The sequence below is a fragment of the Megascapheus bottae genome, chromosome 27, assembly GCF_031878675.1.
Source record: "Megascapheus bottae isolate mThoBot1 chromosome 27, mThoBot2.hap1, whole genome shotgun sequence".
Lineage (NCBI taxonomy): Eukaryota > Metazoa > Chordata > Mammalia > Rodentia > Geomyidae > Megascapheus > Megascapheus bottae.
The window spans coordinates 12,420,852-12,441,883 of NC_143535.1; the positions used below are offsets into that span (position 1 = coordinate 12,420,852).

General features: G+C 40.4%; 1 protein-coding gene across 7 annotated transcripts in view; it reads right to left on the reverse strand.

Moving 5' to 3' along the window:
- The window catches only part of Gria4 (glutamate ionotropic receptor AMPA type subunit 4), a 259,884-nt gene extending 238,949 nt beyond the window's left edge, over nucleotides 1-20,935 (reverse strand). For 3 of the 7 annotated variants that reach the window (XM_090319592.1, XM_090319596.1, XM_090319598.1), the window contains exons 1-2: nucleotides 20,227-20,614; nucleotides 19,170-19,328 (exon numbers count right to left, since the gene is read on the reverse strand). In XM_090319592.1, the coding sequence (XP_090175718.1) occupies nucleotides 19,170-19,328; nucleotides 20,227-20,314 (247 nt within the window). In that variant the 5' untranslated portion in view covers nucleotides 20,315-20,614. Of the gene's footprint in view, nucleotides 1-19,169; nucleotides 19,329-20,226; nucleotides 20,616-20,764 lie in introns of those variants that run through there. The other 4 variants (XM_090319593.1, XM_090319595.1, XM_090319597.1 and 1 more) reach the window with 3 other exon arrangements.
- Nucleotides 20,936-21,032: the final 97 nt, after the last annotated feature.

The window sequence follows — 21,032 nt, forward strand, 5'->3', positions numbered from 1 at the left end:
TGTAAAGTATAAATGATAAAAGCTGTGCCCGGGGTAGAGATAAAATGAAATTTTAACTATAGACTGAAGCACACTCATAAAGTAAGGAGTGAGTGACAAGAGATCAGTATACCTTTACTGTAGTTCATCCACTTTCTTGTATCTAACCCCTTCTGTGTTCTACGTTGATCTAGCAAACCCATATAAGGATAATGGTCTCCTACTTTTCACAATGTCAATCTACTGTCAAAGCCTTCAGTTGCTCTCTTATCAAATCCAACCTTTTTCTGATGTCTAAAGTTCTATATTTATCATTAGTGTTCTCCTTGCTGTTTGCTGTGGTTTTAAGTCTCCTCTGAACCCTTGAGGCACTTTCCTGTGTCCCCTCTTACCCTAGTCTTTATGTCAAAGTGTTTCCGTTGTTTAACCACCTTTTAAGTCTCTCCCTTCCCTCCTCAATCAAGACAAAATTCTACTGGGTTAGGCTTTATATTTCTAGAGTCTGGCCACCTTCAGTATTCCTTCTTTTGCTATTATTATATGATAAGTACTTCTGTATCTCCTACAGATGATAAGGTTATTGCGGTCCAACATATTATATATCATACAATCTTTCCTTGCTGAGTGAACACATGAAATAGTAACTGGACTCTTCGAAAGGGAAGTGTCTAGTCAGGGCCAGGATAACTTAGTTACAACAGATGCTCGTGGAGTCAAGAAAAATAGAAAAGCTGAGTCATTTATGTCTAGGAGCTGGTATGAGCCATTCAGATTCATAGGAGTTGAATCCAGAGCTGCCATATGAATTCTAAGATGGAAATAAATCAGTCTAATTTCATTTTATTAGCCAAATTGGTCTTTAGTCTGGTTTCCTGGTTTTATAAGATAGTCTAGCTGTCCTTCTAGCTCTTTAGCAAAGATCATAAGAGCTTAATATCTATGTACATATGTTCGTATAAAATGATGCTAATCAAAATGAACTCCAAGATATGGAAACAAGAGGGAGGGGTATTTCTTTTTCTTTTTCCTTTGGTTTATCCCCTGTTGTCACTGTGATTCTGCTACCCGGTATCTTGTGTATATATTTAATCTGATTAAGGTTAGGGAAGGAGAAGAGCAAAAGGATGAGACAAAGGATAAAGGATACACCTGTGCACAAGACACTGTGGAAAGTGAACTTTACAACATGAGGAGGGGGAGCTGGAGAGAGGAAAAGTGGCAGAAAAACAAGGGAGGGGGAAACTATGTTTTGACAAGAAATGTACTCATTACCTTACTAATACAACTGTTACCCCTCTGTCCACCATCTTTACAATAAAGTAAAAAATTTAAAAATACCCTGTAAGTATATTATAAATGTGTATACTAAGTCAAGCACGCGTTCTGTCTCGTTCCCATGCAGTAAAAGCTTTTGTGACTTTGCACTGAGATTTCACTTGTGTTCAGTAGATTCTGGGCCACAGGGAGCAAAGCAGGTTGTGAAAGACTGATTAGCACACCAGACATGGAGAAATTAATCTGCCTTTAAGATCAGGTAGAAGTGAATGGATCTTAGTAGGTCTACGTGTTTTTAATGAACAAACACGTGAAAAATACAAATGAGAACGATCCTTTGAGACCCGGATCATATTTTTAATGGGGAACTGTGATATTTCTGTTCATGGCCAGACATCCTGACAGTATCAATAATTCAAGTGAAATTATCCTCAATGAGACATCAGAACTCAGAGGGAGGGTGGAAGGCTACTTGCATGAGTCTCCTTTGAGACCTAGAGATTCTCATTACAGGCCTTTTAGATTCAGAATCTTGAAGGCAATGTATTTTAATGAAAAATGATCTTGATGATGCTTTACCAGTCACCTGCTCCACTGGAGAAGTCCATGAAGAATTGTTTCTCATTCTTTCATAGTCTCAACACTCACTAACACAAAATCTATCACAATTGGTGCATCAAGTCAGTGCTCAGAAATTAAATCAAAACACTAATCTCTAACCATCAATTCCCAATTTCCTCCATTCTCCAATCTATTCATTTATTGGGTATTAATTTCATGCTACTCTCAGTCAGGCACGATGCCAAGAGTCAAGCAGTAGGAAATTCTCTCACAAATACAATGGCATCTTAACTAACCCAGAGCTCATATTCCAGAAAGAGATGCACAGTGAATAATAAAAATGAACAATGCCTAAGGTGCCACGGAGCCCCTGTGCGCCTGGAGTAATGAGAAAGAATTCCTCATGGAAAGGAACTACATATCTAAAGCCCATCATTCATGCATGCAGCTGGTACTTTTCCTTGAGAAGGAAATTAACAGATGTAATCGAATTTATGAAGTTACAGATTTCAACTGGAAATGACAAATGCTCGTAACAACAAATTTTATTAACTCTGAAATGGGTGACAATCAACAAATGATAATATTTTAGTTCATTCAAGCAGCTGCTTTTATTTTAAAATACTGTAAGTAGAGTGACCAAATATGGCAGTAGCTAAGTGTCTAAAGTATTCTGACCAGCCTTGAAATTCGCTCAAATGCCAGACACTTGTCTAGTTCATCTTTGGCATATGGACAAAGCAACAAAATGAAATACTTATTGGCAAGCTCACCACATTTTATTTAAGTACTGTTAATCAGAAAAAAAATGTGTATATATATATGCATACATATAAACTTGAAAGGAATTCAGAAATATATTAAAATAATTATTCTAGGAATGGTGGTACCTGCTTGTCATCCCAGCTTATAGGAGGTACAAGTAAAAGAACTGTAGTGCCAGGCCAGGTAAAGGATGTTATCAAGCTCTTCTCCCAAAAGTGAGGTGGGGATCGGGAATTTGGCCTAGTAGTAGAGTGTTTGCTTAGCATGCATGAAGACCTGGGTTTGATTCCTCAGTACCAAATACACAGAAAAAGTAGGAAGTGGTGCTGTAGCTCAAGTGGTAGAGCTCTAGCCTTGAGAAAGCCCAAGGACAGTGCTCAGGCCCTGAGTTCAAGCCCCAGGACTGGCAAACAACAAGGCAAAAAACCAAAACCAAACAAACAAAAAAACCAGCGAGCTGGGCTGTGTATACATATAATTCAGGTCAGGTGTGTGTGTGTGTGTGTGTGTGTGTGTGTGTGTGTGTGTGTAAATTGCAGTCCAAAGTGAAGAGAGCTGTGGGGTGATTCAAGAAGTAGAGCATCTAACCAAGTCCAAGGCCTTTCTGAATTAAAATCTCAGTGCTGAAGAGGGGACAACAATTGCTACCACATAATGAGACAGTCATGTCAATTTTCTCTCTGCTGGTTCACATAATTATAATTTAAAAAAAATCTTTCCACTCACAAGTATATGTTAAATATTTCCCATATAGTAAACTTATCTACATCATGCTGCTTAATAGCTGCACATTATTTTCTTAAATAGACAATGGGTTTGCTTAGTTACTAGGAAGTAAAGCATCTTACTATCACCAACTGGAAAATTTCCTACTGAAATAAAATATAATGGATTGGAACATCTAAGGCATTGGTTTCTTTGAAAAATACTGTTTTAGCAACAGCTTTTTCTCAATGACAATAATCACACAGAGTTTCTAATTTATGGCCTATCACTTCTGTAAAATAAGGTTTAATTTCACAGTCTCTTCTGTTTTCACCATGTGTAATCATCAGCAAAGTTTTTGAAAACAAGAAGAATCAAATGCTATATGCATGAATGTATTATGTATGTTTAATGCAAACTTTATTATATATGTGACATGCACACTGTTAAATACATTCATATATCTCTAAAAGGAATTTGTAACAATATATAGCAATGTATGTGAAAATTAAGTTTGAACAGAAACGGCCTATCTTACAAACTATATATGCTCCTATTTCACTGTATTTCTTCCTTACAAAGGCTGTATGTGTACAAACATCTGTGAAAGTAATTATACTAATTATTAAATATGTATCACTGCTCAACAGATTAAAAAATAAAACCAGTATGTCTTTATATAGTGTGTGTTCAGGTGGCAACTTGTAATTACAGAGTAGTTATTTGTGCTAACCAAATTAAATGCTTTTCATCAAGGACAGAAATCTGAAAGAAGAATCATCTGAAATGTAATACTCAATCGAGTATACAGTTCTCTAGCAGCAGCTCAATTAACCTATAAGGAGATGTAATCACCGGTACCCATATTGCAAACGATGTCTACATTTTGTTTCTGTTTTTTTTTTAATCATCCCCCACACTGTCATCTCTTTTACAATCTGTTTGCCACCTTACAAGACCTGGTTTGTGTGTCTGAAGATAGACTGCTACGGTAATAAGCTAAGTATTTGTTGCTGGATACAGCAGTGTCTTATGGAAAAATAGCAGAACATATGCCATGATGGGCTCCACAAGAAGCAAATGAAGTAACAAAACTACTTTTCCTGTCTAGGAAACAGTTTCTCAGTATAATGTTCAGTGTGAGAAAGAATCTGGGTTTGGCTATTTACATGAATGAGCAGAACTGAAGAAAGTCCTTCTAACACACAAATAATTGTTTTCTAAAACCTGTAAAAGCCATTCTGCTGTCTTCTTTCCCAGAATAAAGAACTATAATAGGAGCAAACTGACTGAAGTATAGTCAGTAAGAACCACATCTTTCTTCTAGGCAACCGGGCAGTTTGCAAGCTCGCCTCCCTCTGTAGGCTGTACCTACCCTCTTGTCCATCGTTCTACCCCACTGCCAAACACCCCTCCTTCCACATTCTCTCTACATTCCCTTTCTGCAGAGGCATCCACACACTATGTTTTCCTACCATTCTGTTTTTGTTTGCCTGGCATGCTTTTGAACTGTTTTCAGAGCATAGCATAATTTTCTGCCACTTTCCAAGCCCAAGTGGATTGTCATAAAATTCTGATTCCCTTTACCAACACCTTACACACATAAGATGAGAAATGAGGAATGGGGAATACAGAACCATTTAGGACAAAACCCAAAAGAGTGACCTTTTTGTATTATTCTGATTTGTATAGCCAACTACCAACACAGAAGCTGGAGGGGCACTGCTCCCAGGCAAACAATGCACCTGGTTTGAGCAGGCTGTCAGCCAGGACTCGGGTGGAAGATCTGTGTTGCACAACTGATGCTTTTAAATAATCATTTCAGTACATCCATCCACTGCCAAAATCATCAATACAGGGGCCGAGGGCCTAGTGGAAGAGTGCTCATCTAACATGCACAAAGCCTTGGGTTTGATTCCACACTACCACATACACAGAAAAAGCTGTGATACTATGGCTCAAGTGGTAGAGCACTAGCTTTGAGAAAACTCAAGGACATTGCTCAGGCCCTGCCTGAGTTCAAGCCCCAGGACTGGCACACACACACAACAAAACACAAACAAACAAAAATCATCAATACATTTCGAAGACATCCTTTTTTATTTTTGCACCCTGACTATACAGCCCTTCTTGTAACAGAAGCTAAAATTCAGTTTTCATACATTGAAATATCTGACTTCAAAACTAGGTACGAGTCAGACAAATAATTTTTGAGATGCATAATCTTTTCAAAAGTCCAGATGAGTTTTAAGTAAATTTTCCCTGAATAACTTTTGGAAAGCGTTAGTTTCATGAATAATTTCATGATCGATAAAAAGGCTCTGTAGGCTGCTGACCTATTAACTCCATTAGATGTGAATTCCTTTACATCCCATGTTTGATACTTTATTAATGTACCTACTATGAAGGTCTCTACAAATATCTTAAACATAAACATTCCGCATTCAATAGTTACATATTTTCTATGAGAGAAAGGGAAGATAGGAGGAAATCTATGTCTTTGGTGCCTATAAAAATAAATTCTTAGCCAAAATTGAACAACCCAAAAATTAACTTCTTTCCATGTTACTCATGCCACCATTATTTCTTAAGATAGATACCATATGTCCCGTTCCTACACATTACAGAGTACTAATCAGAAAATCTGAATCTTCCAGTAAAAGCCCACCAATGTTCAAGTTGAATGGGATGCACATTTTTTTATATTGTAGTACCACTCTGCTACTTTCCCTAAATGATATACTTGTAAGGTATGTGCGTGTATATGTATATATATATATACACACATACATATATATGTATGTATATAAATGCATATATTTAAAATATGCAATCTGTTTGTCTAGCAAATTAAAAAATCAAGATAAAAAAATCAATTTTAACACAAATAGTGATGATTTTACTGAATGTATGTCACTGATCTGCTAGGCTGCTTTAACATTCAGAAAAGAAGAATCATGCAAATTTCTAAGAGGGAAAATTTCCCTTAATTCTAAATCTGTGTAAAAAGAGGAAAGATCAAGACTGCCTTTCAAACATTCCTAGGTAGGCAGAGCCATTTATGTTGTTATTAATTACAGATAGTCATTAGTGAGCAGGGAGAAATGAAAGGTCATGAAAACTAATAAATGGAGAAACTAATGACAGAAGTTACAGTGGAGACTTGTCAGGAAAGAATCTATACATTCAACTCCATCCCCTCTTCTTCTAGAATCTTCTAGTTCCATAAAGTGTAAGAAGTGCTGAGGATGCAGCCCGGGTGTGCCCAGATGGGATCCTCTCTTGCATGGGCTCCCCAGCTTTCCTGCCTGCCCAGGTGGGTTCTCTCCACTACCCCAGCACTTTATGTCAGCAGTTCAAGCTATTTTGTCAGCAAACACCAACTGTTATAGGCATGTACCAGTTTTCTTCTACCAGATTTACTATTACCACAGAACTCTCTGGCCAGCACAATGTACATGAGATTCCATTGAGTCTAAACTTTTCTTTCTGCCAGAACATATTTCCTTGTTACTTTAGCTCATGGGATAAGCTGAAGGTGATAAAAACAAATGAGAAGAGAATACTTAAGAAAATTAGGAACACTTCTTTAAATCTGCTTCCTCACTGTGTTTGCATAAGGGAACCAATGGGGGGAAAATGAATACAGAGAAAACTAATTCATGCACAAATCTGTACCAATTTCTGTACCAGACACAATTGTGTGAGATTATGAGGACAAATCATTTAAGGAAGTCACTCTGAAAAGTTTTGCTCTCTGTGGAAAATACAGTGAATGACTAAATAAAGATGCAAATAATTATCAATTCTGAGAAGAGCAAATACTCACTAATCATATAGAATAGAAAGTGGCACAGTTAGAAGGGCTTGTTTACTAGAGAGAGTAAGCAGGATGGTTTTCTTGGTGGTAATAGTTACATCTTGGAGGAACAGGAAAAGATAGATACACAAATAACTGGGCTGGAACATTCCAAGAAGAGAAAGAAGCCTAGACTGGATCCATCATCCTGGCAAGGCAAAGATGTCACCAAGAGTCAAGAGGTCATCTAGCAGGGCCATGCAAAGCTGAACATTTATCCTACAGGAATGGAGAGCCTCTGGAAGAGGTTCAGTGGGAAGAGATCGTGTCTCACTTTAAATTCAAACAAGCATTCTGGCCCTATTAAGTCTAGAATCAACATTAGCTGTGAACCCATTTAGGTAGTAATATTGATTTGGATGTAAATGGTCAGATTACAAATGGAGATATTGAAAATGCTTGCAGTGAACTTTGTATATGAAAACAAAAGGACTTTGTGGTGAACGATGATCAGAAAAGGGCAACCATCAGGTAAGTATTAGGAATAACAATATAGCAGACAATAAAAATACCAGAATCAGCAGTATAACCACTAGGGACTTTCAGAAAAGGGTAGACAGATGACAAGTAGCAAGTAAGAAAAACTATGAAAGAGATAAAATGCAGAATTTTTCCCATAGCTCAAATTCAGTCAAGAAAGGGCGTCTGGTGGGCACAGATGAAGCAGCTCCAAAGTATTTTCAAAAGGCTAGATTACTCAAAACACTGGTGCGGGGGGTGGGGAGGGGAAATGCTGATTCCATGCAAAATAAATTCTGAAAGTTTCAGTGTCACAAATATAAAATTCAAAGCCACAAAGGTACTAGAAAATATACCATAGTATTTTTACATGGGATAGGGATGTTTTAAAATCATGTATCAAAATTTAGTATGCACAAAAACAATGACTCACATACTTGACTAATTATGAATTTCCATGTCTCTATGGTAAAACACATCACAAATGATGCTGCTAGAAGCCAAAAGTGGAAAAGGCATTTGCAATAGAGATGATAAAGTTAATGTCTAGAATACGTAAGATATTCCCAGAAAGAAAAGAGCAAGCATTGACTGGCAAGAAAATGAAGCAGAGAGTTCATAGAGAAGAGCACATGGCTCTTATTCACAATGGACAATTTTCTCAGTCTCACTATTAATCAAAAACATGTAAATTAAAATGGCAATTAGATGTCATTTTCACCAATCACATCAAGTAAAGATTCAAGAGACTGATAATGGCTAGTGATGGCAGGTCATAGAGAAACAATTATTATCACATATTGGTGTTTATAAAGCAGAAGATATGAAGAATCAATTAAAAGCCCAAATCCACAGCATTTGACATAGAAATTCCACCCTGGGGGTTGATGATTGTACATGAGTACTAGAGCCATTTCCTCTAAAATCAGGAATGAGACAAGGAGGCCCATTCTCTCCACTCCTCTTTAATATAGTATTAGAATTCCTAGCCAGAGCAATAAGGCAAGAAGCAAACATAAAGGGGTCCCAAATAGGGAAAGAGAAAATGAAACTTTCCCTCTTTGAAGATGACATGATTCTGTATTTAAAGAACCCTATAGACTCCACTCCCAAGTTGCTCGAGCTGATTGTAAACTTTGGCCCAGTAACAGGGTATAAAATTAACACTCAAAAATCAATGGCTTTTCTGTATGCCAACAATGAGAAGAATGAGGCAGAAATTAGGAAAGCAACTCCTTTTGCAATCACCTCAAAGACAATAAAATACTTAGGAATTAACTAAGAATGTAAAGGACCTTTATGATGAAAACCTTAGTAACCTGAGAAAGGAAATTAAAGCAGAACTGAGGAAATGGAAAAACCTCCCATGCTCCTGGATTGGAAGAATTAACATCGTAAAAATGGCAATCTTGCCAAGGGCTATCTACAAATTCAATGCAATATCCATCAATTTCCCAACATCATTCTTTACGAGAGGGAGCAATCCAAAAATTCATATGGAATAGTAAAAGACCCTGTATAGCGAAAACCAAATCTTAGCAGAAATAATAGTGCCAGAGGAATTTCAATACCAAACTTTAGACACTATTACAGAGCTATAGTAGTCAAAACAGCTTGGTACTGGCACAAGAATAGGCCTGGGGACCAATGGAATAGAATTGAAAATCCAGAAATCAACCCACAGATCTATGGCCACCTAATGTTTGATAAGGGAGCCAAAAAATATGACAGCCTCTTCAACAAATTGTGATGGCAGAATTGGTTAAGCATCTGTAGAAAGTTGGATCCTTATATGTCACCCTGCACTAGAAATAATTCTAAATGGATCAAAGACCTTGAGGTAAAAGCAGATATCCTGACAACTTTACAAAAGGAATAGAAGATACATTAAGATTCCTTAGCACAGGTCAAAACTTTCTTAATAAAGACACAGAAACACAAAAAATTAAAAACAGTTTGGACAAATGGGACTGCTCTGCAGTTTACTGTATTGGCAAAGGACATAGCTAGCGAGTTAAATAGAAAGCCGACAGGGTGGGAGAAGATCTTCATTAGCCATACAACATACAAGGGCCTCATATCTAAAATATACCTACAGCTCAAACAATTGAATCTCTAAAAAACAAATCCTCAAAGAAATAACCATCCCATTAAAAGGTGGGCTAACGACTTAGAGACGTCTCCGAAGAGGAAATAAAAATGGCCATTAGACGTGAAAAAATGCTCAAAATCTCGGGCCATAAAAGAAATGGAAATCAAAACAACTTTGAGATTCCACCTCACTCCAGTTAGAATGGCCAGGATCAAGAAAACTAATAACAACAGATGCTGGAGGGGATGTGGCCAGGAGGGATCACTACTACACTGTTGGTGGGAGTGTAAACTCATTCAACCACTATGGAAAGCAGTATGGCAGTTCCTCAAAAGACTAAACATAGAACTCCCCTATGACCCAGCAATTCCACTACTTGGCATTTACCCAATCATCCAGAAACAAGGACTAAACTTACTAGCACAACGATGTTCATTGCAGCACTATTTACCATAGCAAAGAAATGGAACCAACCCAGATGCCCCTCAGTAGATCAAGAAGATGTGGTATATATACACAATGGAATTCTATGCTACCATCACTCCATTCACAAGGAAATGGAAAGGCTTGGAAAAAAAACTATATTAAGTAAGCCAGACCCAAGGGAACAAAGGCTCAATGGTTTCCGTCATAATTAGTATACATCTAGGATTCTCCTAGAAGAGGATCACAATAGCTCAAAAGCTATGCACATAAGGTCATATAGGATGAGACTAGATGAAATGACCTCTAGGGTATGGAAACAAGAGGTTTATTTTTGTTATTGTTGTTCTTAATGTACTATGGTTCTTTTCTTTTTTCCCTTATTGTTAATCTCATGTGGTTACTATATCTGACTTTATTACCCAGTATATTGTATATATGTTTAATTGTTTATTTGAAATAGGGAAGGGAGGAGGGGAAACACAATGACTGGGAGGGGTGGGAGGAGGAAAAGGGGGACAGATATATGAGAAGGGGTATAAATGTTTAAGGAGTAATGCACCCACTACCTGACGAATGGAACTGTAACCCCTCTATACAGTACCCCAACAATAAAAGAAAACCTGCATATCAGAAAGTGTACATATGGAATAAATATAAGCAAACACATAATAACGCTAAGCAAATGCTGAATGCAATGACTTTTGCTTTACCTGGAGGAATATGGTGGATCATGAAAAGGAATAACTCTTATTTATATTTTTATATTTACTGTCAAAATAGTAGTTTTATTAAATCAAAGGCAAACAGTGTTGCTATAAAAACTGAGGAGTTTTGACTTAATCTTGATGCTTTTCAACAGTCTGGAATCCAAAGTTATGTGAAGGAAACCCTGACATGTGGCTCATAGCTATTCAGGAGGCTGAGATCTGTGGATCTCAGTTCAAAGCCAGCCTGGGAGCTAAAGACCATTAGACTCTTATTTCCAATTATCAACTAGAAAAACCAGAAGTGGTGCTGTGGTTCAAGGGGTCTGGCAGTAGCCTTGAACTGAAGAGCTCAAGGACAACATTAGGCCCAGGGGTAGGGTGGTAGCCTTAGTCTGAAAAGCTGAGGGACAGCATCCAGGCCCAGAGTTCAAGCCCCATGACAGGAAACAAAACAAAACAAAAGAACAAGAAAGAAATCACCTTACTGCTAAGCCCAACTTCATAGCATTTTCTTGGGGAAATCAGTGTTTAATAGGTATTGTATTTCTGAAATCAAATAATGCTCCCATAAAATTTAGTACATTGGCCAAGAAGTAGAACATCCACACTGGTTGCCTAACAGGAGTTTGTTAGTTGTATTTTACACTTCTGGGTATTTGTGATATGAAGTTAGTTAGCAATCTAAACTACTGAGATTGTCACTATTTTGAAATCCCAAATTTTCTGCTGAACTTCAAATCTGAAATTTTCCAACGTGCGATGCTGGACAGATTCACTGGGAATAAATGAAAGTCATTAGTGAGGTAATTTCAAGATAAACACCTTGACACACTGAAGGCTGATTATCTTTAGTCATGCCATGTGATACACAATTTTAGAGATACCCTAACTGACCATAAGCCGACCACACGGATGGGGCGCAAACAGCACAGTGTTTTAGAGAAGTGACTTTAAGATCTGATGTTAACTTTAAGACCCAGATATTGTGGATACATTCATAGTCAGAGGCGAATTTTCTGAGCTATGTGAATCTTCAGTTTTTCTACCTATAAAAAAGATTTTACAAAAATGCCTACCTCTTACAAAGCTGTACAAAAATTGAGGTACAACATTCCTGGCTATAAAGGAAATGCAAATCAAAACAACGTGAAGATTGCATCTCATCTCAGTAAGACTGGCCAGCATCAAGAACACTAACAATAACAAATGCTGGCTGGAGGGGATGTGTGGAGAAAGAAAGCCTTTAATTCTGTAGGTGGGAATGTACAACGACTAGAAAAGTGGTTTGGAGATTCCTCAAAAAACTAAACATAGAACTACCCTATGATCCAGCCATATACTCTTAAGCATCTATCCAAAGTAAAGACACTTTTACATCCGTGTTCACTGCTGCACTGCTCACAACAGCTAAGTTATAGAAACAGCCTACATGCCCTATAACTGAGGAGTGGATCAAGAAAATGTGGTGCATATAAACTATGGAATTTTACTCATCCATTAGAACGATTATTATGTCATTTGTAGAACAAAAATGAAAAGCAATCCAGGTTCAGAGAGACAAACAGCACATGTTTTCTCTCATATGTAAAAAGTACAAACCTGCAAGATGACAAATACAATGCACTAGGGGTTCCTACCTACACACACACACACACACACACACACACACACACACACACACACACACACACACTAAGGATGGAATCCTTAAGGGGGGAATTCAAAGGTAACTCATCTGAACACCTGATATGTGGTTTGCCAGTGTGAATATCAGGAAGTGGAAATGTTTTATGGGGAAGGGCAGGGGAGGGTCAGGAATGGAGGGAGGACTGGTGAGCAGTGTGTACCTCACGAAACCACTTAGCTGCAATACTTGAGGGGAGGGATGGGAGGGAGAATAATGGAAGAGGTAACATTGGTCATAAAGGGTTGTACTCATCACCTGACTTATAGAATTGTAACCTTTGCACAACTGCTTATTAATAAAAGAAGAAAAACACCATCAACCAACAAAAACCCAAACCGAGGTATATGGTCAGCAATGTACTATTAATAGCTGTTATAATACTATGATCAGAGAATGGATGTGTTCTGGAGAACAGGGAGTTGTAAGCAATGTCAAATCATGCAAACTCCAAAGCTCTGAAGACGAAAACCCAATTGGATTTACTAATTTCTAAGTCACTAAGGGCTTCCAAGAAGACGGTGTTCCAGAAGTGAAGATGGTAAGGGAAACATTAAATCCTGATTTAAAATAGAAGGCGTTGATGAAGGATATGTGGCCCTTCTGAAGCTAAGAGAAGAATTAAAAATAAGATGACAGGGTGTGAGGCAAGAGCCTAGGCCAGCATTTTTCCAGTGAGGACAAATTAAGTGGGCTCCTTATCAGGGAAGACACTAAATCATTTCTAGAAAAGCTCCTGGTTGGTTGCAAGGATAAAAACTTCTCCAATACTAGCCTATCTTCATCTCTCAGCATAGCTCTTCTCCTCACTCTCCATACTACACACAGAATAAACTATATCCAGTGGCCCAATGCACCTGCTTTTCCACACCTTAGATGTGGCCTTATGCACCACATCCTTGGCCACAGAGAGCCTCTTTCCTCCTCCTCCTTCAGATGACTCCACTAGAGCTTTCATGTCAGGAAACATTGCGGAGTGCCACACCATGTGTAATTACCCTGCCTGTGCTTCTCTCAGTAATAGCTTCTTTTGCTTTTTACGCACTTATCTTAGTGAATTGCAATCTGCCCTGGGCCCTACCCTTTCCCACTGAGCTTACAAGGGTAGCAGCTACTCTTATAGGTTTTATATTCTCCAAGTCTTGTATGCATCCTCAGGAAAGCAGTTTCATAAGTATGTTTAGTGAATCAATGCTTCTACTATTATCCAGTCTAATGAATGAATGGATGACTCTCATAATGACTTCAGCCTTCCTTGTTATCTTTCACCATCACGTGATTCATGAACAAATTGCCCAGAACTGTCTTGTCCTATTTTCTTCAAAAACTTGCAATTAGAGAAAAGATAAATGACAATTCTCTTTTCTTTTGTACTTCAAGCAACCTCATTACAAATGGTATTTTCCACACCACACCTTTACCAACCACTGTTCAAAAAAAAAAAGCCCTGTGATTTTAGCTGGAGGGCTGGGTTATAGCTCTGGTTTTGTAGTCTGGAACTACATAGTCCTTTGCAACTGAACTAACTTTCTTGGTGGTGTAATACACTTAATTACAAAATAAAGTACCATTTTCTCAGACTACCTCACTGAAAGCCTAGCTTGAGGTCAAATAAAATACAGATGAAAGCCATCAGAAAAAAACTATGCTTCAAAATGTGTAAGGAGTCAGATAGGGAAGGGGGGAAAAGATGAGGGGTGGGGGTGAGAGGAGGGAAATGGGGACCAAGACATGAGAAAGGTATCGATGTTTGTGAAGTAATGCACCTTCTATCTGGTGAATATAATGTAACCTTTCTATTAATTACAATAAAAATATGAAAAAAGTGTAAGGAATATTGCATGTATTCTTCATTATAAAATTTCTAACAATAACATTTCTAATAATAACGTTCAGTGTAAACAGGTATATATATATATGGATAGATGAAAAATAACTTGATAACAGACAGATGGATAAAGATATAGACATTTTTCAATGCCAGAAATTAAAATGCTTCCTCCTGGGGAAATAAAAATCCTTGGCAGAATCCAGAATAGAAAATAAGTAAGGAATATTTCTGACATTTTTATGAAGGCTTAATCTTGTAACACCTGAGAGATTTATCAATGGAAATTATGTACCTCCCTATGATTTAGTAGATGGATAAGCCATCAGAATATGACTCAGATCTTTGTCATTAACCTCAGCATAGATAATTATGAGAAAGAGATAAAAATGGGTGAAACCAAAGAATTATTTCAAACCAGAATAGAATTCTGCAATCAGTTCAAATTAAGGAAGCCTAATAGTCACAACAGAATCACCTTGCTCAGTTTCCTAAAAATAAGCGAAATGATTAATTCTAAGGTATTTTTAACTCCCCCCCCACTTTCGCCCCCCACCAGTCCTGGAGATTGACTCTGGCCCTGGGTGCTGTCCCTGAGCTTCTTTTTGCTCAAGGCTAGTGAGTGCCCCACCACGTGAGCCACAGGGCCACTTCCACACTTTTCTGACTAATTTATTGGATTCAGACTTCAGATTGTGATCCTCAGATCTCAGCCTCCTAAATAACTAGATTACAAGGCATGCGGAATCAGTGCCTGTCTGTTCTTACTCTTTACAATCAGAATTTTACCTTTATCATGTTTAGAAGTAATGCAATGCTTGTAGAATGCTTTTTAGGGATATATGTTTTTGGAAGGGAAAATGTACAGTATGTTAACAGTGCTGAATTAAACCCCAAATGCCATGTTATTGAGTCCTCTGAAGTTTGACGTTTGTTACATGCCTTCCTGAAAGCCTTGTTCCATGTGTCACATTCTCCATGTTTTTTTTTATTGTAATGTACAGAGGGGTTACATTTATATTCTCCATGTGTTTAACACATCTATTTTACATGCCAAGCTCCTTGGATATTTAGGGTTGAAAAATAAATTGGACACAAACAGAAATAATATTAAAAAAATAAAAAGTGGGAAAAAAGGTTTTTTTCATGTTCACTAGAGTATAATATATAATCCATTAGTTGCAACTTCTCAATCATCGGTTTGACAGCTAAGAAGATTTTGACAGAAGAGGAAATCCTGGTAAACATATTAATAAATAAAAGGAGCCAAGTGCTGGTGTTTCAAGCCTGTAATTCTAGTTACTCTGGAGGCTGAGATTAGAGGATTCAGGTTTGAAGCCATCCAGGGCAGGAAAGTCCATGAGATTCTTGTCTCCAATTGACCATGAAAAAGTCAGAAGTGGAGCTATGACTCAAGTAATAAAGAGCTAGCCTTATTCAAAATGAGCTCGGGGACAGCACCCAGGCACTGAGTTCAAGCCTCAGGGTCAGGACAAAATTAACCAACCAATTGGTGCTTTCCATAAAAATTCAAATGGTGGGAAATATTCAATAAAATTACTTCATATTTCATTAAGATAATAAGTACTTGAAATGTTTCATTACATACTTCCAACTGGCTGTATATGACAGCTAAAAGGCTTGTTTTAGAAACTGAGTATTTATGATTATATTGAACAGAGGCCACCTTTACAGGAATTTTTAATATGAATGAATTAAACTAGTAAGAGTAATATCTCAAGTATGGAGAAAGTTTAGTAAGAGTAATTATCTCAAGTACTATTTTTATGTAGAAATTTTGTTGATAGACTAATTTACTACATTTGTTGAAACTTAATATATTTTATCCTTTACACCAAATCTCCATCTAGTAACTTGAAAAAGCACTGTGAACATTATCCTATTGTGGGTTGCCTCCAATGTTTTATAAAAGGCAGCTTTATTTAACTCCCATGCTTGTCTTTCAAAAGGTATCTATCTGAAATGATCATATTTTAAAGAATATTACCTATATGAAATTTTCCAATGTTAATTTTTATCACCCCAGGTACTCTGTGTAGATCCCCAAAAAGAGATTTGTGCATCCAATTACATTTAAAATTTTACAAGGACTCTTTATTACACATTTTTAATTGAAAGGTCACAAGTATTATCTGTATTTCTTCTAATTTCCCTTTCATATCTAACAAAGTTTAAGTTTCCAAAAGAAAAGAGAAAGTAACAATTTCTGGAAAAGTTGAAGATTAAAAGAAGAAGCCAAAATAGGTCTCCCTTCAGGAAGTTTTGAGTTAATCAAGTCATTTACGAGCACGTAAGACCCTATACAAAGACCAGTTTAGCTACCCCTGTATTTGTAAACCACTTATGTTAGTTTGAATAAAATAAGAAGTATTAAATTATAAATAGTAAAACATCCTCACTAATGACCCTTATCCATACTGAGTTAAAAGAAATCTAGTGCTGTACATTGCAATCCAACACCACACATTGGAAAATCCGGTCTGCATCACAGGGCGGGGAAAAAAAAGGTTCCACATTAATTCTTTACAGTCCATTTCAAGACCTGTGTTTAGCCTTTTGTAATCAAAGGCAGCAGCTTGATATATGGGGTCAGCATATACTTCTTGCTTACGTATTACCTTTAACTAGACTGGAAAAATCACATGTGCATCTGTTTTTGGTCAATCCATTCAACAGCCACAATCACCTGACCCATGCACTCCAGTTCAGCTCAGGCTTGCCTTAGGATATTTGGCATGCTCATTTGTCAAAATAATTGTCTTTTTCCTCACTAGACAATATTTTTCCCTTATTTACTGTTTGCTGTTAAGAGTATTCTTAAACCTCTACACAAAATCAATAGCATATGATGGCAAAAATGTATTACATCGCTAATTAACTAGATTCAAAACAAACAAATTGAGGCCTGCTTTTGATTTCCTCCATCTTAATATATTAAATAAAAGCATCCACTGTATTTCATACTTTCTCAGATTCCAAATGTGACTTCCTACCAATATCTCATATTTACACTTTATTCATACATAATTTTGTTATGCAAATAAACAGTAGTTACCAGGATGATTCCAAATGAGGTTAATTGTAAGGTGGAAGAAAAGGATTTGCGCTCCATGCCTTTCACAGGTGGAAATCATGGTACAATTTTAATGTATTAAAGCTCTTAATCTGTGAAAACCATACAAAAATCAAACTAATGTATCTGTCACTTTAAGAAAAATCATTCAAAATCTAATACTACACTTTAAAAGTAATCTACTGACATAGTATTTTCATATAGTATAGGAAAATTTTTAAAGGTAGTCATGTTGATAGTGTATCAACAGAATCTTGAATACTAGAAAAGTATTTAAATAAATAATATTCATATGCTAAGGGAACACTTCTCATGGAACTATCTGAACTGGTGGCATCTTTTTAATACTAGATATATAATAACCTAAAATTTGCAAAAATGTCTATTTACAGCCTAATTCTGACACATGCATTTTTGGCTTAAAATAATAGCCTGCTTCAATGTTATCTTAATTCCATCACTAAATGAAGTGTTTTTTAAATGAAGCAGTCTTCTCAGAAACTAGCACATCCATGAAAAATAATGTAACTGCGAGATTTTACACAACTGTCAAAATGTTCCAACCTCTTTCTGAAATCAGTTCTCGAACAGTACACAGACCCCCCCCACCAAAAAAAGTTCATACTATGTCATAAAAGAACACACAAATCCAAATGAAAATATTTGATAGTGCAACAGAAATGGATCATTTAAATTTCACTTGCTTCTTTGTTCAGTATACTTTCTTGTACTAAAAGGCTTCTTTTTAAAATCGAAAGACGTGCCAACTTGTCATCATAAAGACGATCTACAGTTCTGTGTAAACATTTTATCCTTCCCGTGAAATCATGTGAAATTTTATATGGAAACCTTCCCTCTGTGTCTTAGATAAGCTAGAGCCATTCTTCAGATAGAATTACGAAAGAGTGGTGAAGGAGCACACTGACTGGAGGAAACATTCAAACACACCTTTCCTTCAGGAAGGGGGAGGCATGAAGATTCCTTAAGTGAAAATACAGAAAACCCTGTGGGGAACACTGGCAACCGTTTCCTTTTAACCTTACATGAGGTCCCTCACGGTTTCACTGTGTGCAGCGTGGATCCAGCTGGGCTGGTGTGTGGGTTCAGGTGGATCTGAGCTTAAGTTGATGGGGCACACGCACGATTCCTGCGTTATGTCCACAGGATATAGGCTTTACGTGATAGTCAGACAGTTACAGCCCAGCATACAGGAGCAGGGCAGACTCGAGTGATGGCACCAGGCCATCTGCAGCATCCCCACGCCACCGCTCCTGCCTCCCCTAGCACTAGCCAGCCTTCCATCACGTTCACCCGTGGAAAAGAGCAGCTGTCCTCAGTGCAGGAGGACTTGAGCTTACTCAAGTGAAAAGCAAAGAAATTAACAAGACAAAAGGAACAGAATTAAAAAAAAGAAAAACTAACAGAACCACAGAAAAACTAGATGAAGTAGAGTTTTCAACGGAACTGACATGTAGATAATGGGATACCCCTGAAGGGGGCATTTTAAGTTGTATTTACAAGAAATGGAGAGACAGGAAGGAGGGGGGAGACGAGGAAGGAAATGAGGAAAGAAAGAGAAGAGGCCAGCTAAGAACCCCCGAGGAGCCTCTTCTCCCCGTCCTCCTCTGAGGCAGACAGCTGTGGGAAGGGTGCCAGGCCCCTGAGAACCCACCCCGCCCGCCCGCGCGCAGGGGCGGCGCCCGCGTCTCGGCTCGGGAACTCGCCTTCTACTTACAGGCGTTTGTCACGGCGAAACTGTTGGCGGTCTCGATGTTGTCCACGTGAGGGACCAGGTTGAAAGGCGCCTCCGACGCATTGGGGCTGGTGTTGTGAAGGAAGATCGCCAGGCGGAAGGCGGTGTACTCCTGGTCGGTGTTCCGGATGAAGAGCCCACCTGGGGGACAGAGGGCCGGGGGGTGCACTCAGTGTCCCCTCCCGCGTCTCCACGACCCCCGGTCTGCTCAAGCACCTCGGACACACTTGGGGAGACGGACTGGCCTTTTGTCCCCCCGAGATGCACGCTCGGGGTTTTGGTCCCTGGGCACCCGATGTGTCACGTTTAGGGTGTTTTGCCTTCCCACACTCGTCCACCCCCCCCCCCAATTCCCGAAGACAGAGGCCGGGGAGGGGCGGACGGGGCCGCGGGGCTGCGCCAGGGCAGGGGCGCGCGGCCGGGGGACAGGAAGTTTGGCGTCTCTGCGGCTCGTGGCCCTGGTGGCCTCAGGGCTCGGGGCCACGAGACGGGAGGAGACGGTGCAGCGGAGGACGGGCTGCGTCCCGCGGGCGAGGGGCGAGGGCGGCCGGCAGGGCAGAGGAGCTCGTTCCGAAGGAAACAAAGACGAGCGAGGCGGCGTGGAACTTTGCCACGGGCTCGGCCACGGCGCGCAGAGGCGGGCAGTGCGGGGCCGGAGCGGGTACAGTGATGCTAATAAAAAGAATGCATAGGGATGCAGGCCAGCCTCTGTCTGGGATGGGGAGGACGCGGCGGCGCCCGGCGGCAGGTGAAGTGGATTGAAATCTTTAGAGAAAGATCGCATCAAATGCACAGACCCCCCCCTCCACGGAGACCCCGACCCTCTCCAATCCGACTCCGGGGAAAGGGCTGGGGCGGACGGTGCGGAGCGGAGGCTCGGCCGCGGAGGCTGCCTCCGGTGAGTGGGGGGAGGAGGAGGAGGGAGGACCGCGGGAGGGAGGACGCTGCCGGGAGCCCGGGAGGCCCGCCCGGACTGGACTCGCGGGTCGGCAACTCGTAGAACTCACTTCGGGATCTGCGCCGGGGGCGCGGGGCTCACCTATCTGTACGCTGCTTGGAAAGGCTCCCATGGCGAGTCCCCAAAATCCAGAAAATAACAAGACAATTTGTCTGCAAATAATCCTCATCTTCTTTTCTCCTCTCCCCGGCGCTCGCTCGCTCGCTCGCTCGCTCACTCTTCCGAAAGGTGGTTCAGAGAGGCATGGAAGACGACGGCGCTAAAATTAAAAGGATAAGAATAATCATCAAGAGAGGGCGGGGAGGGGGCGCCGGCGGGCGGCGGCGGCGGCGGGTTAGCACTCCATGGCGCGCGGCTGCCGGCGGCGGCCCGCAGTCTCCATGGCCCGGGGAGAGGCTCCTCCGTCCGGCTGCAAAGGTGGCACATGCAAAAGATGGTGGTGGACGGCGAGCGGCTGCCGGCGGGGACCAGACATGCGCTCTGCCTGTGCCTCGCTCGCTTTCCCGCACACGCACACGCACTCATACACACGCGCGCACACACACCGGCGCCGCACGCGCCCCGCGGCCCGCCCCCGCCGCCCCCTCCCGAAGCCTGCGCCAGCCCCGCGGGGCCTCACCCGCGCGCGCCCCGACCCAGTCCGGGGACGGGTGTCGTCTCGTTTTCCAGGCTCCCCCTCCTCCTCCGGGGCTCGCGGGGCGGGGGCGGGGCGGGCGCCCCTCGGGGTCCCCGCTCCTTGGCTGCGCAGGGCGAGGAACGGGTCGGCGGGGGTCGGGTCTGGAAGCCCGGATCAGGGGCTGGGGGGGTCGACCCTCCCCATGCCCCCCGGGCCCCTGCCGCAGCCCGGGAGGACCCGCCCGCTCCGCCCGGCCTCGCCTGCCGCCGCT